At 52.2% G+C, this 24,763-nt stretch overlaps 8 protein-coding genes across 8 annotated transcripts; 4 read left to right on the top strand and 4 right to left on the bottom strand.

Moving 5' to 3' along the window:
• Positions 1–481: 481 nt before the first annotated feature.
• J4E83_010067 (uncharacterized protein) lies at positions 482–2,120 on the bottom strand (the record flags this gene model as incomplete). The annotated part of the gene is made up of 2 exons (XM_049336950.1): positions 482–1,785; positions 1,850–2,120. The coding sequence occupies 2 exons, from the start codon at positions 2,118–2,120 to the stop codon at positions 482–484; spliced, it is 1,575 nt and encodes a 524-aa protein (XP_049183929.1).
• Positions 2,121–2,548: 428 nt separating this feature from the next.
• Positions 2,549–3,493, bottom strand: J4E83_010066 (uncharacterized protein; the record flags this gene model as incomplete). The annotated part of the gene is made up of 1 exon (XM_049336949.1): positions 2,549–3,493. The coding sequence occupies one exon, from the start codon at positions 3,491–3,493 to the stop codon at positions 2,549–2,551; it is 945 nt and encodes a 314-aa protein (XP_049183928.1).
• A 1,416-nt stretch (positions 3,494–4,909) lies between these two features.
• J4E83_010065 (uncharacterized protein) lies at positions 4,910–6,880 on the bottom strand (the record flags this gene model as incomplete). Its single annotated transcript, XM_049336948.1, has 3 exons — positions 4,910–5,368; positions 5,394–5,621; positions 6,428–6,880. 3 exons carry the CDS (start codon positions 6,878–6,880, stop codon positions 4,910–4,912), a joined length of 1,140 nt encoding a protein of 379 aa, XP_049183927.1.
• Positions 6,881–10,825: 3,945 nt separating this feature from the next.
• Positions 10,826–11,464, top strand: J4E83_010064 (uncharacterized protein; the record flags this gene model as incomplete). The annotated part of the gene is made up of 1 exon (XM_049336947.1): positions 10,826–11,464. One exon carries the CDS (start codon positions 10,826–10,828, stop codon positions 11,462–11,464), a length of 639 nt encoding a protein of 212 aa, XP_049183926.1.
• A 2,939-nt stretch (positions 11,465–14,403) lies between these two features.
• J4E83_010063 (uncharacterized protein) lies at positions 14,404–16,245 on the top strand (the record flags this gene model as incomplete). Its single annotated transcript, XM_049336946.1, has 1 exon — positions 14,404–16,245. One exon carries the CDS (start codon positions 14,404–14,406, stop codon positions 16,243–16,245), a length of 1,842 nt encoding a protein of 613 aa, XP_049183925.1.
• Positions 16,246–17,015: 770 nt separating this feature from the next.
• On the top strand, positions 17,016–19,149 carry J4E83_010062 (uncharacterized protein; the record flags this gene model as incomplete). Its single annotated transcript, XM_049336945.1, has 2 exons — positions 17,016–17,594; positions 17,650–19,149. 2 exons carry the CDS (start codon positions 17,016–17,018, stop codon positions 19,147–19,149), a joined length of 2,079 nt encoding a protein of 692 aa, XP_049183924.1.
• Positions 19,150–20,099: 950 nt separating this feature from the next.
• J4E83_010061 (uncharacterized protein) lies at positions 20,100–22,185 on the top strand (the record flags this gene model as incomplete). The annotated part of the gene is made up of 2 exons (XM_049336944.1): positions 20,100–21,916; positions 21,996–22,185. The coding sequence occupies 2 exons, from the start codon at positions 20,100–20,102 to the stop codon at positions 22,183–22,185; spliced, it is 2,007 nt and encodes a 668-aa protein (XP_049183923.1).
• Positions 22,186–22,866: 681 nt separating this feature from the next.
• Positions 22,867–23,969, bottom strand: J4E83_010060 (uncharacterized protein; the record flags this gene model as incomplete). Its single annotated transcript, XM_049336943.1, has 3 exons — positions 22,867–23,170; positions 23,224–23,825; positions 23,883–23,969. 3 exons carry the CDS (start codon positions 23,967–23,969, stop codon positions 22,867–22,869), a joined length of 993 nt encoding a protein of 330 aa, XP_049183922.1.
• Between the last annotated feature and the right edge of the window lie 794 nt (positions 23,970–24,763).

The raw sequence follows: 24,763 nt of genomic DNA, 5'->3' as shown, positions 1-24,763 counted from the left end.
CCAACATTACCTAGATGTCTATATGGTAGCAGGCGGAAACTGGATCAAAGGGGTGATGATCGGGTAAGCTTGGTGTGTTGGTTTCATAGGTTGAATGTGGGTAGGGGGAGGGAGGATTGTCGGCGGGAGAGGGGGAGGAGGATGGGGTGATGTGGTAAGGTAAGGGTGTGAGAGAGGAGTTTGCTTGTGTGGATAAGATTGTGCCGATTGAGTCTGGTCTGTTTGCGCATGGACAAGGAAAAGTGCTTGCTCACACACAAACAGTCCAGACTCAACCGTCACAAAACAATCTGATAATTGCCCTAGTGATAGATAGGAAATGCTATGCACAAGAAGTATCCAAGACCCAAAACCCACGCGGACCATGCCGCTATGCCCAAAACCCAAATTATTTGAATCAAAATCCAACAAAACACCATGGATCGTGCGTATATACTCGTTTCTCACAACAAAAAGACATCATCTCAACCCACCATCATCCCTACAAACTCAGTGCAACAGCAGCAAACAACGCCACAACAAAGCTAATCGTCGCACCGCTCTGCAACTTCCCACCCGCACTATCGCCATGAATCCCCAGAATCTCCGCTTGACGCGAAAAAGTAACATTCTGAGGTATCGACTCGTTGAGACACTGTCCATTAACAATATCCAGTCCCGCAAGATCATTCGGCTCACGGAAGAACATGTAGCTCCTGTTGTTGAGGCCCTTGAAACCCTCGGTATTGTACGGGAACCACATGTCTGAATCCGTAGCCGAGGTATTACGGAGGAAGATGCATTGGACCTGGTTGGGGTAGTCGTGGGCGAGCTCGGGATAAGCCTTCATGACATCGCTGTTCGAAGTATCGGCCACGAGAACGAATTTGCGCGTGGGGAAAGTCTCAAAAGCTTTAGTGAGGAGGAATTTGCGGATGGAGAGGGTGGCGGAGATGTCCGAGAAGTTGAGGGGACGGGTATCGAAGGAGCCGCCGGGGTAGGTTTTGTAGATGAAGTCCATGTACAGACGGGTCGCTTGCTCGGGGGTCGTGGTCAGGTAGTGGAAGTGAGTGTTGTTGGGGAGGGTGCGGGACCAATTTGCGTAGATCTCGGGCATGTTCATCCAAGGGGTGAAGGGGCGGGCGAAGGAGTTTAGGAGACCTTCTTTCGGGTCGTAGATTTTGGTTACGCGCAGGATGTCGTCGATGTCTGAGATGAAGGTTATGCCCTCGGAGGGGACGAGGAAGGCGGTGGCGTTGCCGCTGTTGGTGCCGTTGGTGTAGACGTTTAGGCGCTGGACGTTGTTGGTTTCGTTGCCCGGGATGAGGCCGTTGGATTGGATGGGGACGAAGACGTCGAAGTCGCCGAGTTCCGTCGTCTCGTAGGGGAGCGTGAGGTTCTGGACGCCGCCGGGGGCTTCGATGGAGTTGCCGCCGCCGGGCTCGCCGTCGCCGCCCTGCATGGGCGCGGGCTCGAGCGACATGGAGACATTGACGTCGCCTTGCTGGACGATGAAGATGGAGCGCGTCAGGTTGCGGGCCTGCTCTTTCTGGTTGTCGGGCAGCTCGGCAACACTCGTGTCGATGAGGAAGACGTTGGCCAGGTCGTCGACCTTGTCCTGGCTGATATCCGGGAACTTATACACATTGCCGTGGAAGCGCACGTTCCAGCCCTGGTCGGTCCAGTTGGCATAGGGAGGGATGTTGAGGACTTCGGTGGGCTTCGCAGCCAAGTCGTCGTCGCCGATGCCGAGGCTGGACAGGACTTCTTTGCCGGTGGGGAGGCCTTCGAACCAGCCGGGGATGCCTGGAGAAAAAGAGTCAGCACAAGCCTTACTAGTGCGAAGCTTGCCATGCAGGCGTTTGCTTACCCTCTGTGAAGAAGCTGGGCAGGTCAGTTCCCAGCACGCTGCCTATCGAGGCTGCGTAGTTATCCACGCCGCTCTTGATGTCGTCGATGATGTTCCTCTTCTCCACGTAGCTGTGCCGCCCTACGAACCGGATCGCCGCGGGAGTCACAACAGGCGCGCGCACTTCGACCTTGGCGGGGACAGCTGTCGGCTCTGGCAGCGCGAATGCATTGGCAAGACCGAGTGTCGCGCTCAGCAGGAGAGCCCGCTGGGATGCGCGTTGGTGCACCATCTTGGTGGTGTTGTTGTGGTGGCAGGGGCTGGAGACCAAGGGGCGCTCGCGTGGTCGTCGCGTATAGGGAAATTAGAGTCGAAGCGACAGACTAAAGGGAATACAAAGAAATGCAGAGGACTGAGGAGAAGAGAAGAGGCGGACGGGCCGGGAAAGATGGCACGATGGCAATAGATAGTGGAAACACGCTTGCCGCGTTTCGCACGGGGCTAGACAGCAGGTTTGCGGTCAAATCGGTGGTGTTGGTTGCTGCAGGTACAGCCAGCATGATGTCATTCTGCATTGTGGCTGGGGCCGAGCCACAATGCGTCGATCGCCTCCCGTGACCCACCCTTACCAAACTCTCCACACCGCAACACTCCTTCGGAACTCGGCAGTCGCAGGTTGATGGCGAGACATGTCTGGTGCTAATGAAGGTTTTGATTGTTTTACATGCCCTTCGCAGAGACTACTCCCATGGTGCGAACGAAGGGTGATATGGAGTACTTGGAAGTAGCAGAGCTAATCCAGTGTGCTTCGTTCGACTCCCCAACGACAACCCAAGGCCCCAAAAGCGGCATATCCCTTAACGCATCCCCCATATGATGGTACCCCTTCCTCAAGGGCCAACACATCTTTGAGTCGCCCAGCAGCGTGTCCATCGGCCACCCACCGCGTCGCCGACAAGTGTCCCATGCTTCCATTAGCACGTCGTGCACCTTGTCGTTCGGAGCAATGTCCTCGATGATATGGAAAAGCGACCTCATGCACAGTATAACCTGTTCTTGATCGCAATACCCCAGAGGTTTTATATCCCAGTGTCCGGGGAGCGTGCTCGACCAGCGTGTGCCAGATGGATGTCGCGTTTCTTCGCCGTACCACCCTATCATGTCTAGAGTGAAGTGCGGGAGTGTACTTTGGTAGGAGGTTAGGGGGGGTGCAACGCGGAGGGGGGCGACGGCGAGGGTTATGGTGGAGCAGATGGCTCTCTCGTCTTGTTGGGATATATGAGTCTTGGTGTTGTGGAGGAAGTGTCTATGCACCTTGCGTACAAGATCGGATTGAGCTACCAGGTCTGCGCGCTCAGAGTCGCAGAGTATTGTGTTTGTGTTGTCTGGTACAGGGATGTTGTACAAGGCTGCGTTTAGCGAGTCGAAGTCCGCGTTGAAGGTTATTGCAACGATTTCGATGAGAAATCGACGGACCTGCTCGGTCTTGCATTCTGGTGGTTGTGCTTGCGATGGAGAGAGGTACTTGAGCTCGCTTTCCGCGATGTCGGTGTACTCAGGCGGCGGGTATGACGGTAGGTCTTGCTGCTCTGTGCGCGACATGTTCGATGGCGGAAGATAGGATATCTGGAAGCGACCTAGACGGCCTAGATCGAAAGTCGGCATGATGGCGATGTTGAGGTATGATCGAGGGAGGTTGAAGTGGGACTGAAGAGGTGAAAGAGGGATGTTGTGCGTCTGCCGAGAGTGCGCTGGTAGAACCAAGGTTCAGGGTCGCCTCGTTCAGCGAAGAGTGGGCCAGTACCAAACCCCGTTGTCAAGACGAAATAGGCTCGTGAGGGGGAAGTTCTCTCGACCATCATGATGCCTGGGGACGACATGTCGAACGCGCGAAGCTGATACGAGTGGCTTAGCCCCAGTTGAAGCCTACAACGCCTTCGTAGATCGAGTTGCGGATAGCATATTCTGGACGTCTTCGGCAAACCAGAAGTGAGTTGTAAGCTGTGACGAGCGAACCTCTCGCAAACATCTCCAATCTCAGCCTCTTCCAACAATGAATAAAAATACCCCCGTCCGCACCACTCCCTCTCATCACCGGGAGTGGCCCCAGGCCTAACCACGGGGAGGTGGGGTTCAAGGCCCTTAAGATATTCCCTAGATAACAAAGCTAACAGCTAACCATAACAGAAGAAAAGAATATCGGAAACGAAAAAAACCAACAAAGGAAAGAAAAGAAATCAACTACGTATATCCATATCCACACTAAACATACCGATCAATAATACCATTCACCCGCCCCTCAAACGCCGCCAACTCCCTCCCTCCTCTCCCTCCTCTCCCGCATCTCCCACGGCATCTCGTAGCCCACCCAGCGGAGCAGCGCAATGGCCAAAACAGCTGTGATCATGTGTGCCACGAAGGCGTCGAAAACGCGCGTGGCGAAGGTGCAGTTGGACATTGTAGGGAGACAGCTAGACGTGGGTTTGTTAGTGAAAGTGATTTTCATGGGATAATAGGGTAGATAGAAAGAGTTACGTACCTAATCTCCTGTGTGTAGTAGCTGGAGAAGAGAAGAAAGGGTGCGAGGATGGGAATTACTACACTGTGGATGTGGGGGCGGGGAGGTGCGACGGGGGAGGCTGCTAAGTTTATGGGTGGGTTTTTGGTGCTTGATGTGTGGGTTGAGGTGCTCCTACCTTGTGGTAGCCTGCGGACGACATTGGCACCGGAATATCAGCAGGCGCGCTCTATTGATGCTTTTGAGGTATACGTCTTAGGTGGCAGCAGCATGCATTTATCTAGACATGCTGTTAAGGTATACGTAGTCTTCTGTATATCTCGTGTGTTGCCGCAGACAACTGCGAATGCCTCCACGACATGGCGATGTTGTCACGAGCTTAGTCTTCCTAATCGAGGCTTTTGTCCGATCTAGCATTTGAAGAGCACTTGCCTCGTGAGAGCCTAGAGGCGACATTCACCTTGGAATGTTGGCAAGCGCGTTCGCTGGGCACCTCTGGAGCATACATTATCGGTAGCAGCAACCTACATTTATCCTAGCGTATTCAAGGGGTTTACATAATCCTAGTTACCCTCCTTGCGTTGCCCCAGAACATAGCATATACCTCCAAGGTTCGGTATCGCACCTCGATAACCCACTAAAGCGTTCAACATATCCTCCAAAACCCTGTACATTCCAAATGCCGGCGCGTCGTACTGATCGGTGTTTGTGTCTAGTGCCCACTGTCGAGGCATCCTCACAAACGTTGGCATATGCCCAGACTCGTGAGCCTCTGCCTCCGTGACTTGGAAGTTGTGGATGGACTGTTCGTCTATGGGCTTCGTTGTGTCCTGGAAGGCGCGCTTGGCCGCGGCCTTGTCTTCGGGGGTGAGAGGGGTGGAAATCGTGTTTCTGCGCGGCTTCTTGCTGTTGGCCTGGAGGTCGGGGGTGTTGTTGATGTTGCGGCGCCGGCTTGAGGTTGGGGTCGTCTGTGGCCCTGCTGGCCTTGCGCTCTTTCTTCGGGGTGAGGCTGCCCTTGCGCTCTTTTCCGGGTGTCAGTGCTTGTACTGCCTCTTTCGACAGCAATTTGAAGCCTTTGGATTGCCAGATAGGAAACATGACCTGGGTGAGCGTGATTGGTGTGAGGCCGAGACGACCCTTCTTGGCCACGACCTCTTCGCTGATCGTATCGAAGTCGACGTGGCCCATAGAGCCCACATGACTACTCTCGTTCTGGTACACTGGCGCTGGGTTTGGGTCTACGCGATTGCCGTAGTTGCGCTGATAGTATGTGACCTACAGTCGTTCTCCGGCCTGCGATCTTGCGAATGCCATGAACCTGCCATCAAGGGCGAGTGGTTCCCGTGCCATTTTGGCTCTTTCTTGTGGAATGGATATGTGGGTGGGGTATTGCGGGTACTCCGGGAGTCAAGAGTTAGGGTGCCAGATTCCTAAAAGATGTTTAAGTATCGCTCGTGCTTGGGAATCTATTGGGATCCATCACCAGGGGTAGTTTTCTAGGTACTTTCTGTTTTGCATGTTGCTGCGTACACACCACTATATCTTTATAAGTTGTAACTGCCGAAGACAATGTATACTCCTACCTTCATGATTGTTTTGTGAAATGTGACACGAATTGTAGATGCCTCTTTCTGAGGGTGCCGTAAATCAGCATACGGGATAAGAGGACGAAGTAGGTGATGCACATTGGCAAAATCCAAATGGAAAGCATCGATACCAGTCCGTCGACCATGAAAGCCAGAGAGGCGAGGAATGACCTGGTTGAACAGGTTTTGCAAAAAGGCGAAGAGTTTGGAGACCACGAGGACACTGTATTTTAGTGAGAGCAGAGCAATATGCCATCCTAATCTACTTGAGCAGCCGTATATCTCTTACAAGGAACTTTATGTCTCTTCCAGTCCTGCAGTTGACATTGCCGTTCGCAGTAGAATGCCGAATTGCATGCACCACACGCATTCAGTTCAGCCAACTTGAAGAGCCCAGGGCGGCCCTCGTTCTGCACGCGGAACGCGTAATGTGCATAGGGACACTACATAAGCCTGTTAAAAGAATCACTTCATGCTTTACCATGATCAACGTACCCGTGGACTCGAACACACCATCGTTCCATCACTCGCACCTTGCAGTCGAATTTTCTTAGCATCGGAGATCTGGCCCAAGCCTTCAAAGATCAAACCCAACTGTTCCCTCGCCAATGCCGCCGAGTTTTCTTTCTCAGCATCGTTTCCTGCGGCATATATTTCCAGACTCTTCTCAGTGGCTTCCTTTGCTTCCTGCAGCTGAGAGGCCTTGAGATGTGCTGATCCGATCAGGCACCACGCACCAGCAACGGGTGGTGACTCGGGCTTGTAGGCGCGCAATCTAATACGCAGCATCTCTTTGGCGAGCTGAATGTATCTTTCACGGCCACTTGCGTTGTCCGCAGCTAGTTGTTGATGGATTAGACGTTCTGTTTCCCGGTCCACGGCATGGGCTTCCGCTGAGGTGACATCGTCGCGGAAGTCGGGGTGGATGGAGCTCGCCATGGAAGGCATGATGGCAGTTTTGTACTGAGCCGGGCGTTGGTAGGTAAATTTTGGTGTTTGTGAAGAGACTGTACGACAGCGTTCAGAGGCCTTTGACTCTGCATGGTGGAAGCAGACCGCCTTCAAGCTCCTCTGCCGCTTGCGGAGCTGGCGCGCCCCCACTTCAACTTTCTTCTTCCCCTTCTGCGCAACGCGACCAACAACATCGAGTTTCTTTGCGTTGAGCTTTCTTCACATGTTGTATCCGCGACCCAAGCGACTGCATGTCGCATACTGCATTAGACGGCGGGCTTGTTTGCAAGGCTGTCTTGTCTGCGCGACTCTTTACTTACAACGCGCAACGAAGAGCGCGCCTGCAAAGGAGTTATCGGTTCGCCAGCCATGCTATAGTCTTCGCTTATTTCGCGAGCTTTTGCTAATACGAGGTTGCATCTGGGTACCTAGGTAGCCGGAAGACGAAAGAGTAGACGTAGTGACGCTCTGCATCGATCAGGTTGGGCAGGCGGGCAGACATGGTCTGTGCGCAGTTGCCCTAGATGTGCCACCGCCGTCCAGCATCCACCACGATGCTTACATGCTACTCGTTTCGAACAACCCTACAACCTTGCAATGGGATATCAGGCTGGCGATCAGTACTCGTCGTATCGCGATGATGCAGTGACGCACGCGACACGGTTCGCCTGCTCGCCATCGTGTCGCTTCACTCTGGCGACCGGTCAATACAAGTGGCGGAGTTGCCGGTAATGAACGATTGTGTGGCTGGCGGCATGCACTTCGATTCGCCTGGTTTCGATTCCACATGCAGCAGCAAGCTTCATAGGTGCACTTACCGCGTAGTCTCGATTGGATGGATATGCAGCTTAGCACGGCGCCCGCGTGAGGCTGAACATTGGCATAGGTAATCTTTGCCGCAATGACTTCCCCGCAACTTCCTAACGACCTTGTCTCTTTCACGATCGCCTAAGGACTTTCCAAGACCATGCAGCGGCCACTGAACGACTGCGAGAGCCGCGGTATAGGTTGTACCCGCAATCGTGCCCAGGTCTGGTATTGTGTGGACTGTGCCTGTGAGTTCTGCGACCCGTGTTGGCAACACTTTTTGGCGCACCGTGGCGGGAAAAAAGGAAGAGATGGATCGCACGAGAAGGTAGAGTATCATGTGTATGCGAAACTCAAGAGCATACTGGATCCACAATACGACGAAGACAAAATGGAAGAACTCCACGAGGACGACCTGGCCACTACCTGGTTTGGTACAATTTGTTCCTTGATAAGAGCTCTTATAACTACTGACCTCTTTTCAGGAATAAAAAGAGACGACGATCCGGAGCATTACGACAGCCTCCATAGAAGAGGCGACCAGTCAGACCGTCAACAATTTTTCGACTATGATGTGTATTCAGCCTTGTTGTGTAACCCGCTCAAAAATGGAAAAGAAAAATACCCGCAACTGGTATCTTTCATCGGCCAAACTAGTAACGGATCCATCAATCGTATCGTTAACTCTTCGAGACTAACCGCGCACCAGATGCTGGGAAAAGTACATTAATAAAGATGCTCATTCAGTTGCAAGGGACCGGTGGTCTGAAGGAACGCTATCCTTCTCCTGTTGTTGGCTTGAAGCGTCTAGAGCCACAGTCTGGACATGAGAGGCTCGGTAACGATCCAGTGGAGCACACTCCAACATCGGCCGACGTACATCTGTACGCAGACCCAATGAGCACCGATTCTCGAACACCTCTACTGTACGCAGACTGTGAGGGCTTAGAAGGCGGAGAGAATCCGCCGATCGGTGCTCATGAGAATCGTAGGTCGCGGTCGAATCCCGAACGCATCCATGCGCAACTGGGTGAAGGCCGTATGCGATCATTGGCATGGGCTACTGCAGATACTGAGAGGGCAAGAAGAAGATATATCGTGAAAGAGCTTTACCCACGCATTCTCTACACTCTTTCAGATGTTGTGGTCTTTGTTATGCATGGCACGAACTCCAAGTATGTGTAAGGTCTCCTATTGGGCTCTTTCTGCTTATAATTACTTAGAACATTCGAAGTCACGACTCTACAACCTTTACTGCAATGGGCAGAAGCATCATTGGAGACATCGGTTAATCAACCAACACTTCCACACGCCGTTATTGCACTGAACCAATGTGGGCCGAGCGCCAATCCATATGAATGGGACAACGAATCGGCAACAGACAGCTTGTTAGCGGCCAACAAACACTGCATTCATCCGAGACATGGACACCCCTTCTTCATCAGCCTCGTCAAAACCTGGAAAGAAAGAGGACGACGCGTCAGAAACATTCTGGAACTCATACAATGCTACTACTCCACATTTCAAGTCATACGCATACCACGCGGAGGTCGATATCGGCTATTGCACGATCAGGTCGATCGACTTCACCAAGTAATCACGAAATCGTGCGAAAGGTCCTTCAATACTCGGAAACGAGCGAACATGCTCTTCAAATCTTTTGAGTTGGATACGCATTTCCAGTCAGTGTTCAGTCATTTCTCACGGACACTCACTATGCCTTTCGACTTTGTTACCATGTCTCTGCGCAATAATCCGATACCCAATGATTTTGGTGGCCATATGCTTCAGCTCGCCCTGGCCATAGAGGCCCACGACAAGCAAATCGCGCTTAATACACCCGCTCTTGAGACGACGCGCAAAGCTACGCTCATATTCGATCGCATGGCTAGACTTGTGGCTTCTAGTATTTCTCTAGATTGTGTCCGTCATCGAAAAGGTACGTGACAGTTCTTTTGCATAGTTTTGCTTTGAGGGTCGATATACAAGATGCTCATTTCGAGCGCCTGGCCGACACGAGAATGCCGACGCAGCAACTATGGCCAGTGTAGTATTATTGTAGCCCTCAGCCTAGTCTCTGGTTACTGCCTTCTCCGGCGGTGCTACTGGACTTCTTTCCGCCAATCGTTTCTCCTATTCCCCAATTATTCGTCTTTGCTACTTCTGACGCACGACAGGCTCTCCTCTAGATCACTTCGCTCATTACACGGACTATTGCCAGTTCTCAGTAGAGACGTTTTGGAGTCAACATCTCACCTGTGAATTCCGCAACGGTTCGTATCAATGCGTAAACGTCGCTGCCAATCACAACCCGAAAGGGCACCAAGACGCTAGAGGCAAAATAAAACCAGGCGAATTTGTGTCCAGGATCAACCCAGAAGGCTATCTACCATCTTGGAAGAAGGAAATTCGGTTGCAGATGCGCAACATCGATTGCGAACTAGAGAATGCCTCGCAACCATCCCCAAGCTATTCCAAGGAAGCTTACATGATGCAGATCCATCGCGACGACATGGTGAGCTGTTATGATGCTTCTTTGGGTTCAGCTGGTGGGATTTTGAGTTACGCCACATGCTTCTGCTGTCTTATGCAGTCACCTGAGCACGCTCTTCGTTGCGGTCATGTACTCTGCACGCAGTGTGTGCGAGCCCATGGACGGCCTCTGCACGACAATAGTAGCACGAGCTCCGTTATCAGACTAGACTGCTGCCCTTTACACCCGAAGAAAACGGATTGGGAAGTGCCATGTCTCATTAGGTTTAAGCCTGAACACGCGGGAGTTCGCCTCCTATGTCTTGATGGGTGAGTCAATTCTAGCTTCTACTGAGAGCTCTTCATCGCCCTTCAACCCCGGGTGAAGCAAGTAATGGCCTCGTATACCCATATCCATCGATGTCTGCCCCCATTTCCTCTTTCAATTGCTCGACTTTATTCGAGACGCTGACATATAGAAAGTGGTGGCATCCGTGGAATCGTTGAACTCGAAGTGTTAAGAGCCCTACAAAACCAAATTGGTGACAAAATCCCTATCCAGGCATTTTTCGATTTAATTATGGGAACGAGGTAAGATTCCAAGTAGTCGTAAATACCACAAGGCTCACACTTCGTAGTACTGGTGGCATTATTGCGCTAGCAATGGTTGCTAAAGCTTGGAGCCTCAGGCGCTGCTCTGATAAGTTCAGAAAGCTGTGCAGTACCGCTTTCACGCCGCGGATGTTGCACAACATCCCTTTCTTGAGACACCTGATAACGCTGAGGCTTGCTTCCAAGTATTCGACTGGCCCTCTCAGAGAGACTTTGACGCGAGAATTCGGGCAAGAACATCTTTTCGGCAACTATGGAGAACGGAGCTCGTATCTTAACACAAAGGTCGCCGTGACCGCGACGGACAAAACCGGGTCTAAAGCGATCGTTATTGCGAACTACAGCCGGCCAGAGGGCGACAAGAAAAGACTACGCCCCGCAGAGTATGAGTTTCTGCGACCAGATCGGCCAAAGTTCGGCTTCTCCATCGCAGACGCGGCAGCTGCCACATCGGCTGCCCCCAGCTTTTTCAAGCCGTTCGAGCACGCTCATACCTATCGCACATACTTAGACGGCGCGCTTTACCACAACAATCCCGTCCGGCTCATGAACCATGAGAGAAAGCTGCTCTGGCCCGATGTAGCTGGTCAAGACCCCGATCTCTTCCTTTCCATAGGCACAAGTCAAAACAAGGCGGACGTGCAAGCCGGCCAGCCCGACGCGACAGCAATGGCTTCTGAGTCAAAGTAAGTACATTCAACGTTACATGTCCCAGTCTTTCGGGTTCACAAGAGGTGCCTCAACAAGCAGTTAAGGGGAACGTACTGATGAAGAAAGTGCCCGACAACCTACTTTTCACACGATGCCTCAGATCGTTTCCACGATGGTACGTCCTTCCAAGATTTGCTTCAATTGCGACGCGAAGACTTCTGAGAACTGTGCTGAACAAATCGGCAGCGAAACCTCATGGACAATATTCTCGACGCCGAGAAAGCGTGGGATAAGTTTCGCTCTGACATGTGCGCAACGAGTAGCCGTGCTTCGCGCTACGTGCGCATCAATCCGGATATTGGACGTCGTCCACCATGTCTGGACGAGGTAAGCGAGATTGGACACTTAATCCGTGAAGTTCGCGCATCTATGAAGACCCCAGAAAGTCGTGCTCAGATTGCAAGAACTATGCACATACTTGTGGCTAGCTCGTTCTACTTCGAACTGCTCAATGGCCCTGTGCCGAACGACGACGGAACTTTCTCTTGCGAAGGTACGCTATCGTCACGGACAACAAAATGAGATACATCTGACTGTTGTACAAGGCCAAATTTGCTGTCGATTCGAGAACGACTCGCCTTACCTCTCGGGCCTAGGCGACTTCTTCGCAAAACAGCAGACAAGTAATTTCTCGACTTTTTTCGAGATTGAGTCCGATCTCGACCATCTCCACACCCACCAGGTAGGCCTACCGGTGATGACACCAATCCCCAGGCTAACTTTCCAAGATCCCTTTGAAGTTGCAGGTCATTTCGGAGATGCGACAACTGTTATCGTTTCAACTGCCTGTCATTATGATTCGCGCAAAGAGAAAAGACTCAAAGATTAACATCTCACTGCACATTCGAAGCCGCGATTCGGCCCCCGCAAAACACCACATAAGTGGTTTCCCGCGTGCGGTCATGAATGACAATCAGCCGGGGTGTGAGTAGCAGCGATACTGCGGCTATAAGCAGGGTGCTGATATCGTGAAGCTTCTGGCAGCACAACTTCGCCGAGTGTAAGAAGGGACTCGCCTCGCGATCATCACGAGTTACCAACTTCGAGCGAAATATCTGAGCTGGACGCACAACCGTCACGACCCGCAATTCCTTACAGAAGCGTCCCTGAACAGACTACCTCAGATAGTGCTGAGAGGTTATCGACTTATAGAAGGACGAGGCCGAGGTCGATCGATACCGCGACCAGTCATCAAGCCAGGCGGCGACAGCCAGCAGTTGAGGCACCAGCAGAACACATGAGAGACACTCGTATGCCTCAAACATCCACACAGTATCGACCGGCGGGCCATTCTAGCAGTGTAAAGCCAGTGGAGTTACCTAGCATTGATACGCCCACACTTAACAGGCCGTTGCAGCAGCCAAAGCGAAGAGGCAATACATCGCATGTCGCCACCACTTCTACTGACCCGTCTGGAATTTTGCAGACGCACGACTCACAGCAAGCTCGAGGGTTGCATAGAACAATGGAGATTGGCCATGTACCAGCTACCGAACGGCGCGCTCAACGACACGTCTCAGATACCCAACCAACAAGCAACACTACTCGGGTCTCAGACACCAGACGCATGAGCGATCAGTCAAGTATGCGAACGACAAGACGGCCTCCCACTCTGGGCGAAGCACAAACTTCAGACAGCACCAATCAAGCACGGCCGATGCCGCTGCCTAGATCCAGAGGCGCTTCATACCAAGGACCGTCGCGCCCCAGCTACGCAGAGACGCAGCGACGACAGCCTCTCCTGAATCCAATGCCATCTTCTCTTAATCTTCCTGCCCTAGAGCGCCCTCTTAATACACCGTCTCCAGGCATGTCTTCAGAAGCGAGTGCACCGAGCGCGCAAGCACCGTCTCCCTCATCAGAAATCTCCGATTATGAGGATGGCCCGCAGCGAGAGAGGCAGTCGCGGGTTTCGCTGAGACACATGGCTTCGGTGGTGTTTGGTAAAAAAGACGATGGGAGTGAGGTGTCAAAAGCGTCTTCGCTGGGGCGGAGGAAGCGCCATTAATGATATTTGCCGCATGATAGTCTTAGCGATGCGCAAAGAAGACCGGAGTGAGCCAAGTTCGCATGTGTTTGTTGTGTTGTATGAGTGAAGAAGGGCCGCCTCATTTGGCGATGGCGACGTCAGCGTCCGCCGAACTCCGCGCTGGCAATTACCTGTCGCCGAATTGTTGTACAACCACAATCTATCCTCCAGCAGTTGCAGCGTTGATAACACACACCTAAGCAGCAGCCTAATTTTGAAGCTCTTTCCCTAACTACTTTTTACCCATCATGCGCGACAATACGCGCCACCTACATGGGGACATGTCCGCCATGATCGTCGCTCAGCATCTCCGCAAACTTTCTAGCAGTGCGTTCGTCCGCTCGCTTGCATAATGTGAACGTGGGCGCATCATCGGTGATGTATTCCGGGTCTCTAAACTCTGTTGTCAACGGCCAGCCTAATACCAGCAATCAGACGGAATATGCACGATGGTGCTCTCGGACGTCTTATAGCTAAAGCGAGTTCAGAGGATTTCAAGGTGTCACAAGGCGACGGCATTTTACAATGTCGATGTCGCCATCAGGGTCCGCGGGGAGATTGCGCTAAGATTATTGCCGGCCGTAAATCCGACCCGGAGTCTGCCCGGGCGGCGGTGTGTGGAGTCGACTTTTCCTCCCCTCGCCATACATAACAAGCTTGCCAACCTTTACCATGGCGGCAAGCTCCTTCCGCTCGTCCAGCTTTGTTGGAGCATATCTTTTAGGGTACCTTCAGCTGGTATATCTGCAATACCCCGCGCCTCCTTTCTCTGGGTAGCTTTCTCAATTTGGAGTCCGCCCTGTCATGACGACATCTTCGATATAACACCTCCGCGAGCAAATACCCGTAGCGTACCAGCCCAGAGCCACGCCTCCGCCATCGTCCAACCATGTCTTCAGAATACGCGAATAGATCGTGGAAGTCGCGTGTACTCCGACCCTCGAAGCGCAATGCCACGTCCAACAACGATGCGATCACTCGGGAACCCACGCGACAGTCGCATGGAACGGCGGCCTCGAGCAAGAATGCCTGGTGGAAGACACGCCTTTTCAGTGGCATGATAAATGACATACGGCGGCGAGCACCATTCTACTTGAGCGACTGGAAAGATGCGTGGGACTATCGCGTCGTCCCTGCGACAGTCTACATGTACTTTGCGAACATTCTGCCAGCGCTCGCCTTTTCTCTCGACATGTTCGAGAAAACCAACGAGAGTTTTGGCGTCAACGAGGTCCTTCTCGCCTCAGTCCTGGCTTCGGTTGTCTTTTCGCTCGCAGCAGCACAACCTCTAGTCATCGTGGGCGTCACTGGACCGATCACCGTCTTCAACTACACCGTATACGATATCATCACCCCTCGGGGCACAAACTACTTCGCTTTCATGTGCTGGATAGGCATATGGTCCCTGATCTTCCACTGGATCCTCGCAATCACAAATTCCTGCAACGGCCTCCGATACGTTACGCGCTTCTCCTGCGACATATTCGGTTTTTACGTCGCATTCATATATCTACAAAAGGGGATACAGGTGTTGACGAGGCAATGGGCTGTCAGCGACGCGTCGGCATACCTTTCAATTGTGATTGCTTTGCTGGTCACTGCGGTCGCATACATCTGCGGCATTGTAGGACAGTCGTCGCTACTCCAGCGCCACGTTCGCAAGTTCGTCGAGGACTACGGTACACCACTTACCGTGATCTTCTTCACTGGTTTCGTGCACATCGGAAAGATGGCTGGCATTGAGTTGCTCAAGCTACCTACTTCGAAGGCATTCTTTCCCACTACTGATCGCGGATGGTTCATCCACTTCTGGGATATAAGTGTCGGCGATGTGTTCCTGGCTATTCCGTTTGCCGTACTTCTGACGATTCTGTTCTGGTTCGACCACAACGTTTCTAGTCTAATCGCGCAGGGCACGGAATTCCCGCTGCGCAAACCGGCGGGCTTCCATTGGGATATCTTTCTCTTGGGCATCACGACTGGAGTTGCGGGATTACTGGGCATCCCATTCCCGAACGGTCTCATCCCGCAGGCGCCATTTCACACTACATCGCTTTGCGTTGCACGCACTGTCGCCGATTCCGACGACGAAGACAACAAAGGCCACGGCAAACGGGTTGTCGACCACGTGGTAGAGCAGCGCGTGTCAAACCTCGCTCAAGGCCTCCTCACCCTAGGCACGATGACTGGACCACTTCTCATAGTACTACACCTCATACCACAAGCTGTACTAGCTGGCTTGTTCTTCGTCATGGGAATCCAGGCACTAGAAGCAAACGGCATCACACTAAAACTCATCTTCCTCGCAAAAGACAAGCACCTTACATCACGATCCGACCCATTAGCACAAATCAAGCGCCGCTGGGTCATCTGGGCTTTCGTCGGACTCGAACTCATCGGCTTTGGTGCCACTTTTGCGATCACACAAACAATCGCTGCCATTGGATTCCCAGTTTTCATCTTTTTGTACATCCCGATGCGGACGTTCTTGATGCCAAATTTCTTCACGCAAGAAGAGTTGAATGTTCTTGATGCGCCGACTGCGAGTCCGTTTACTATGGAGTCGGTGGGTGGTAATCATGGGCAGGTTGTGGAACCGGATTCGAACGAACAGGCTCTTCAAGAGAGTGAAGAGGCTGAAAGAGGGGAAAGGCGGAGTAGTAATGATGAGAAGATGGGTGTTCTCGAGGGGCCGAGTAGGAGGAGAGGCAGTTTCCAGAGGGCGGACTAGTCGGAAGACTCAAAGAGCAGTTAGTAAAGTAGCCGGAGAAGGCCACAACGGCAGCAGAATCTATGGGCCTATGCAACGTCTTGAGAAGCGAATAACAGAGATTTTCGGTTGAATAGTACACTAACTGCACATGTAGACATATCGCGCGATTACTCTCTTGGCGCGTTGTAATCGATGGCTGTGGTTCGGAGCGGAAAACATACCTAATCGTACCCAGCTGTACTTGGCAAGGGCATCGCCCAGACGACGGACTGTCTTGATCTCCCCCCACTTATCTACATCCATCAGCCAAGACTCAAGGATATTGCCCGCTCCAATCATGGATCGGCTGGCAGATGCGCCGAAGCCCAGCATCCAGACTCTGGGATTATGGGATTACGTGGGTGGATGCCGATGATAAGTTGCTGGCTACGAAAACAGTACCTTCGCACATTGGAAGATCATTGTTCCTCGAGGACTCTGGAAACACGCAGAGATATTGAAAAAGGCTTTTGTGATGGAGAATTGATATCCTTTGCCAAGTATGACACCGGTGGTGGACCGGCGGCTTCTCGGTGAGCTTACACCTGGAGAAAAAGCCTACGGCAGCGCACGATAACATCGCGGAATGACTGATGAATACTCAACAGTGGGTATCATGGACATCAGGGTAGATACCAGCGATGCTTGGTATTGCCAAGAATTTCCTCTGAAGATTCATAAACGGGCATGTCGAAGAGCAATGGTATGAAGCTTCAGATTGCCGACTTCATCCTACTTCGACCTTCGGCATGCCGTCCTTCACCAAGTTACTGCCGCTTCTGGCAAGCATCGCCTCGCTCTCAGAATCCAAACCTTTGAGCCAGCCATCGGTCGTCTTCGCTCCTTTGAAAAGCACTACTCCGGGAAGCGCGCAAAACATCGTTGTCAACTATTACGGAGATGTCGACGGGGAACTTACGATCACATACGCGACATGTGACGATGCTGCTGCTTCCATCGTTTTCGCGAAGCAACGCATAGGTCAGACGCATGTTGGCGCTCATCCTTTGGCCAGACGCCACGAGGAACATGAGAACAGGCGGCCGAACAAGTTCGTTTGGTTGACGCCGGCTGAGATGTCTGGGGGCTGTCTTCATGCCTTTCTTGATGGAGAGCTCATCGGAAAGTCCGACGAGCTTGTTGTCACCAAGCGCCATGCTCGCCGACAGGAGAGGAAGTCGTTCGTTGATGTTGCAGGGACTGATAGCAACTGGTTCGATGGCGTTGCTTACTTGCAGCAGAAGCAGCCAGATGATGTTTTTGTTGCCTCAGCTAAGAACAAATCTTTTGGTATTTTGGGGGGAGGGATATCTGGACTTGCGACTTCAGTACGTAATCGCTTCAATTACGACACCAAAGCCGTGCTAACGAAACACCTCATAGTTGATGTTGGACTCTGTCGGTATTCACAACTGGAAGATCATCGAGTCGTCTCAGCGTATTGGCGGTCGCATTCGCACAGCCTATCTCAACGGCACTTCTCCTGATGAAGGTCAATATCACGAGCTGGGACCCATGCGTTTCCCGTATGAGATTACAGACTCCGAGACCAACGAGACCTTCCCCTTCAACGACCAGCGCATGATCTTCCAACTGGCCGACGTCCTCAACGAACTCAACGCTGACAAGGAAGAGCTTCACGTCAAGTTCATCGAATGGATCCAGTCATCTCCCAACACCCCAGCCGACAGTCCCTTCCGCCGTCCTGACGGAACAATCCCCAGCAAGACTGAAATAGCAACCGACCCTGCATACAAGAACACCATCGCATACGGCAACGCCACTGCCGTCGAAGAAGCCAACGCCGCTCTCGATGAGTTCAAGGGTCTCGATGCAGAGCGCGTTAAGATGTACGCCACCAACATCTTCAAAGCCTACAAGCAAGCCAAAGACGACGGCATGTTCGACTACTCCGAAGTAGACTACCTCCGTAACAAGCTCAAATTTGATCTCAACACCACCGACGAAGTCGGCCAATCCCACATCTACTGGCCCATGTGGGAATACGAAACCGTCTACTTCCTCGCCTCCAAATGGGTCACGATCAAAGGCGGCCTTTCCAGAATGCCTGCAGCTTTCGAGCCCCTCGTCAAAGATCGCATCCAATACAACGCGAAGATAAACGGGCTCCACTGGAACGAATCCAACAAAACCGTCTCCGTATCCTGGAAGCCCACAGGCTCAGAACCCTACTCCACCCCCAACAACATCGAAAACTTCGACTACGTACTCAACAGCGTGCCCCTCAACCTCATGAAATTCTGGCACCTCCCCCGCTACTCCAGCCTGCTAAAACGCGCCATCGACCGCACCCTCTTCGCCAACGCCTGCAAAGTAGCCGTGCAATTCAAGTCACGCTTCTGGGAACACCTCCCCTCCCCCATCTACGGCGGCTGCACGCGCCTCTCCACGCCCAACCTAGGACAAATCTGCTACCCCTCCCACTCCATCAACGCGACCGGCCCAGGAACAATGCTCGCATCCTACCTCTCCGACTACGAAGCCACCGTCGCGTGCGCCATGCCCGAAGCCGAACACATGGCCTACATAAAACGCGCCTTTGTCTCCATGCACGGCGCCGAGGTGATCGAAGAGAACTGGACTGGCAACTACGAGCGCCAGTGCTGGGAGCAGGATGAACATCAAGCTGGTGCATTCACGATGCAGATTGCAGGGCAGCAGACGCTGTATCTTCCGGCGTTTTATCGCACGGAGTTCAATACGGTGTTTATTGGGGAGGCGGCGACGTTTACGCATACGTGGATTTTCAGTGCGTTGGAAGCTGCGGCGAGGGGGACTGTGCAGGTGTTGCTTGATATGGGGTTGGTGGAGGAGGCGAAGGAGGTTACGGGGACGTGGATGGCGAGGTTTATTGAGGTTTAGTATGGATGTAGAGTTATTGGTTGATGTGATGATGAGTTGATAGAGCGGTTTGGAATCAACATAGCGGTGTTGAGTGTCTTCTCTAGGCATTGCCAAAGTATTGTCGGGTTGTTGCGTATTCTTTGCCCATGGTGTCTTTCGCTTTTCTTTATCATGTCGTCGTCTTGGTAATGTTTTGCGTCATTATGCTATGCTTGCTTCATATTGTAGGCACGAAGTCGTCTGCTGTCTTTTTGAGACCGCCAAGGCCATGCCTGATTGGGCCTAGCTTCTGTTGCCCAGAGAATTCGGGGCTCCTTCCAAGGTTCGTCTTCGGTAACACCACTTTGCCGGTTCCTGCACCCAGCTGATCATCGACATCCGAATTTCCTACAATCTATTCGTCCATGTTTGCGCAACGCGGTAGCCGGGGCAATACTCGTACCAACTCCGACAGCATGCGTTATGCAGAGGGTTCAGAGTGCCACGTACGGCGCTTCCCCGAAGCTGCAAGCCAAACACCATGCATTGCAGTGTCCTTCTTGATTTGACGAATTCATTCCAGTTGCAATGGCGCGACATTGCAGCTTTTTTTTTGGAGGACGATTGGAAAGCGACGCACTTAGTTTAGAGATGAGTATGAGTGCGACGTTGGCGAAATGTGCTGATGGTCGAAATTTATGGAGGATCGTTGCGGCGCATGTCGATTGGATCTCGTTCACAGCGGTTAACTGCAGGGTAGCTGCAGAACCCAAAGGCTGTGCAGCACGATAGGGGCGGTGCCCCGCCCACCCTTCGCAACAGAGGTGTTAGCCTTGCCACACGTCCTGCCAGGTCGCCAAACCATCGCCAGCTCCGTTCCTGACCGTGAATGGACCACATATTCAGCGTTCGTTACACTCCTTGAGCATACTTCCCGGACCTTGAGGTGTACAGCTTCCGCATATCTGCTCGCCGAACGAAACGGCCCTATGGCCCTGCAAAGTTTCGAGGAGGACCTCTTACGAAGATGGTTTCCTCCCAACGCTGAAGAGACGTCGGCACCCTTCACCGAGAACGACATTCGCGAGATCGCAGACGTTTTGACTCGCTGTGCACGGGAGCGCTGGAGCCGGGTCCCAAGAGTTTATAGCATACTCAGGAAGATTGGCCAGCTAGAGACGATTGACGCATTCATTGACAGCGACATAACAGACGTTTACTTCCCATTCACCAAGAGTACGCTACCGGAGGCGCTCCGCGATCATTCTGCACGACTCAGATTCCTCGAATTGCAACACCTCGTCTACAACCGGGAAGCGCTAAGTCTTGAGCGACATGCGCCTCACGGACACTTCAACGATTCTACAGAGGTACCTTTCAAGAAGGTTGGAGAGTTAGGCAAGGGTGGATTCGGATACGTCGATCGCGTTGTCAGCACTATAAGTCATAAGGAGTACGCACGCAAGCTCATATTGAGAGGAAAGACCTTCAAGAAGGACAAACAAGTCTTGAAAGACTTCACGACAGAGCTATGGAATCTCAAAAGGCTATCTCACAAGCACCTTGTTGAGTTGGTCGGCAGTTATACGGACAGGAAATTCGTAGCCATCGTAATGCTCCCAGTAGCCGATGCGAATTTGCAAACGTTCCTGGAGAGAGCAGACTTGAACGAAAACTCCCGGTCCTTCTTAAGACCCTTCTTCGGCTGTCTGACTTCCGCGCTATGCTATCTACACGACAATCGTATCCGACACAAAGACATCAAGCCGTCAAACGTACTTATCAAGGGCGACCAGGTCTACTTCACTGACTTCGGGACAGCACTCGATTGGTCCAGCAGTGGTAGTAGCGTCACAGCGACCGCAGCGCCTACGACTCCCCGTTATTGCGCTCCTGAAGTCATGGCCTACACCGAACGTAGTTCATCGTCTGATATCTGGTCCCTTGGCTGCGTATTCTTAGAAATGTGGACTGTCCTGAAATCGCGCACGCTCGAAGACTTAGGAGCACACATGATTGCGCATGGTTCTGGCGTGAAGGCGTATCACTCCAACGCCGAAGCCGTTACCATGTGGATAGAATTTCTTCGACACTCCTCAGGACCACCAAGTGACCACATTCCCTCCAATTGGATTGTAAATATGCTACAAGATAAACCGACAAACCGCTGGAATATACACACTCTCGACGATCAAATCCAGGAAGTGAGCATAGACCCATCATCAGAGCATGCGTTCAAGGGTTTATGCTGCCTTGAGCCAGATGACGATACTACCAATGAAACAGAATCCTTTGATGAGTGTTTCGAAGCCGACGCTCGTACACAGCCGCTACATACTCTCGAACGAAGAGATTCAGGGCAGCTCGTAGGGCCTGCATCGTTGGAAGAGCACCGGCTTGAGGAAACAGTGGAAATTGAAGCCACCAGTTCTGCCGATCTATCGTCGCTATCCCAAGCCGATGCATCTGTTCCCCGGATATTGGTGAACGACTGCTCTGTTCCTCCTGAGACCTTCGTAAAAGATAGGAGTGATTCTTTAGCACGTGAGCTATATGATCCTTTGGTACCAACTAGATCTACGGACGACACGGAAGAAGCTGGTCCAAAAACCGACGATATCATGCATTCAGCCACGGACCACACTTTCAGTGGCTCGGACGATAAAACTCTTCAGGACGACGGGAAGAAGCAGGCACAACCGCCACCGTCTTCAACTTATGTGTCTATGCCACCCTCCATCACAAGATTCCCCACGATATTTATGAAAGAGCAGCCAACTCTTTATTGTCCAGAATCTGGGGAAATGTTCTATAATCCAGATATTAGGGAGCGCTATTGTCTCGTTTTGTGTAATATCTGCAATGGCTCGATAAGAAACGTAAAGTCAGATCCGGTCAGACTTCCCTGTGATCATTGGATCCACAGGAAATGCTATGCTCAGGGTAGAACAGGCCTCGAGAAAACCTGTCCAGCATGTATCTTGGCGAGCCGGGAACCGGCTGGCCAAGCGAATCGCCACCGTTGGGGGTCTTATGGTCACGCCCAAGAACGCAAAGAAGCTCAAAATGGATTGAGAAATGCTGGAGCCAACACGATATCGCGCGACAATCCTAGAGGATTTTCACCAATTGTCCCAGCGGCGATAACCAGGCCTGACGACGTGGAACTTATATATGAACTGCCTCCGAGACGTCTTTGTGAAGACCCTGGAGAACGTACTGGACGGCCTATTCCGGGCTCAGATCTAGACTTGATGCTGCAGAAGTATCGTGCGGCTAGTGAGAGGAGATCCAAGAAGCCTGAGTCCAGAAGCGAGAGTACTGATACCAAAGCGACATTTAAGAGTGGCCGCTCAAGATTCACCCCATTGCAAACCTTGTTTGCAGAAAAGTTTTCAAAAAAGCAATTGCAAACGGAGGTGGAGGAACCCAGAGGGCGGCTCCCTTCCAAACCACTCTTTCACTTCGTGGTAGAGGGATAGCCTGCATACTCAAATATTGAGGTCAGGACGGGCTGGAATAGACGCAGTAGTAGTAGTACGCTCTCTTGATGAAGAGATATGGCACGTTGAGAGTGGGTTATCGGATTGCAAATGCCCCCAGCCAAGAATACAACATGTACGGATTTCTGTATGGCATCAAACTATTGCGACACGTAATGCGGGCATTCTGTGAACTTGCGTCGTTGATCGTCTAACGATACCGTCTATATCTACCCTGACCAAATACCTCTAAAACTCCAATCATCACACAAGCCTACAAGAGAGTATCGCCAAGCGCACATCTCACAATCGAAACACCAGCGCGGACAGTGTCACCAGCACCCTCAGCATCAAGGCTGGGGTTAACCTCAACGAGATCCAGCGCAATGAGCTGACCAGTCTCAGCAACACACTCAGCGATAAAATCACCCTCGCGCAGCGTCAAACCACCACGTACGGGCGTACCAGTGCTAGGCGCCCACATGGGATCCAGAGCGTCGACGTCGAAGGAGAGATGGATAGGCGTGTCGCTTCCAATCCAGCCCAATGCCATGTCCATGACTTTGCCAATGCCGTACCTGCGTGTCGAGTTAGCAACCATCTCCAACCACCCCGAAAGCGGCCAACGTACCTGTCAATCTCATGCATACTGTACGCCTTAATGTTGTGCTTCTTCAAAATCTTCTTCTCCCCCTTATCAATATCCCTCAACCCGATATACACCAACTTCTTCGGACTAATCAAATGCTCTTTCTCCAGCCACGCAAACACATCCTCCCTCTTTAATTCCTCCTTCTCCTTATCCCCGACAAGATCCGCCAAAAAGGCAACCGGCATACCATGAATATTGCCGCTTTCGCTCGATGAAGGCGTATTAATATCCGCATGCGCGTCCACCCAGATAACCGCAATTTCCTTACCCAACCGCTCCCGCACGGCTTTCGCAGTCCCGGAAACGGTGCCGATGGCGATGGAGTGGTCGCCGCCGAGGGTAAGCACGAGTTTACCGGTTTTGGCGTGGGCGTAGACTTGGTCCGAGACTTGCTTTGTAACCGCGGACACGAATCTGGGTTGCTTCATTCTGCAGACTTCGGGGTCGGAGGCGGGCCGTAGCGAGGAGTAGTTGTGCACTTGGCCGTCGTAGGTGACGTTGAAGTCGAGGTCTTGTTCTAGTTGCTTGATGAGGCCGTTTTCGATGAGCGCCATGGGGGCGGCGTCGACGCCGGCTTTGGGCTGGGATAAGTTTGTTAATTATTTGGGGAGCGAATGTGTCGTAGTGGATGGGCTTACCTGGCCGCCGCTGAAGCCGACTGCGACGATGCCTAGGTCATGCTTGTTCGGCAGGAACTTGGGCTGTAGTGTGGGTGCGGAAGTCATTTTGCTGGGAGTGAGGTTAGTCATGTGATTTGCAGTGTGGAGTGGGTAGGTAGAGATGTGGGAAAGATGGGATTGTACGTGGGTTGGTCGTCGCGGAAAGTGCGACTTCTAGATAGCAAACCACCACGTTGCGAACCACGTCATCAAAAGCAATTGCAGTTGTCTCTTACCTTTTGATGTGAGTCTCTGTGCTAACAATAATAAAATATCCTTCAACCTAGCATGCAAAAAAAGTGCTAATACCGCAATGCGTACAACAACACTCTACAGTAATCCCAACTCTGTCAAGAAGTCGAAGAAATGCGAAATATGCAGAAACCAACCTAAAAACGAGGGCGGGCAGCCTTTTATGCATTTTATCTGCGCCGGATACGCTTACAATCTCTTACCTAATTCCGTGTTGCTGAATTTTCCCTCCATCGTGTGCACCTGTACTTAAGGGAAGCGTCTGATGAGGCTCTCGTCAAATTTATCACTTAGGGGAAGTAGTCTTTATCTTAGGACCGGTACCGTAAGAATGCCCCCACTACCGGCCCCCGGTTGCGCGCCAGCACGCTTTAGGGAGGTGGGATGGGTGGTGTCAACGTGGCTTTTGCGCATGCTGTGGAACAGAGGAGATGTGTATCTATCTGTGAGGACTGCTGTGTAGAGGCTCGCCTTTGCTGGTAGGAGAGCTTGGGGGTGCACTGGAAAAGCGATTGGTTGGGCGGGAAGGGGTCTAATCCCGGCGTGGAATGGCCGGCTGCGATCGGCTTTGCTGCTTCAGCCGCATGCTGAGGTCCGCACGCGAAGCC

The sequence above is a fragment of the Alternaria metachromatica genome (genome assembly GCF_023757995.1).
Source record: "Alternaria metachromatica strain BMP 0045 chromosome Unknown scaffold_40, whole genome shotgun sequence".
In the NCBI taxonomy this organism is placed as follows: Eukaryota; Fungi; Ascomycota; class Dothideomycetes; order Pleosporales; family Pleosporaceae; genus Alternaria; species Alternaria metachromatica.
The sequence above is the reverse complement of the archived record's forward strand: the minus strand, read 5'-3'. Positions and strand labels throughout refer to the sequence as shown.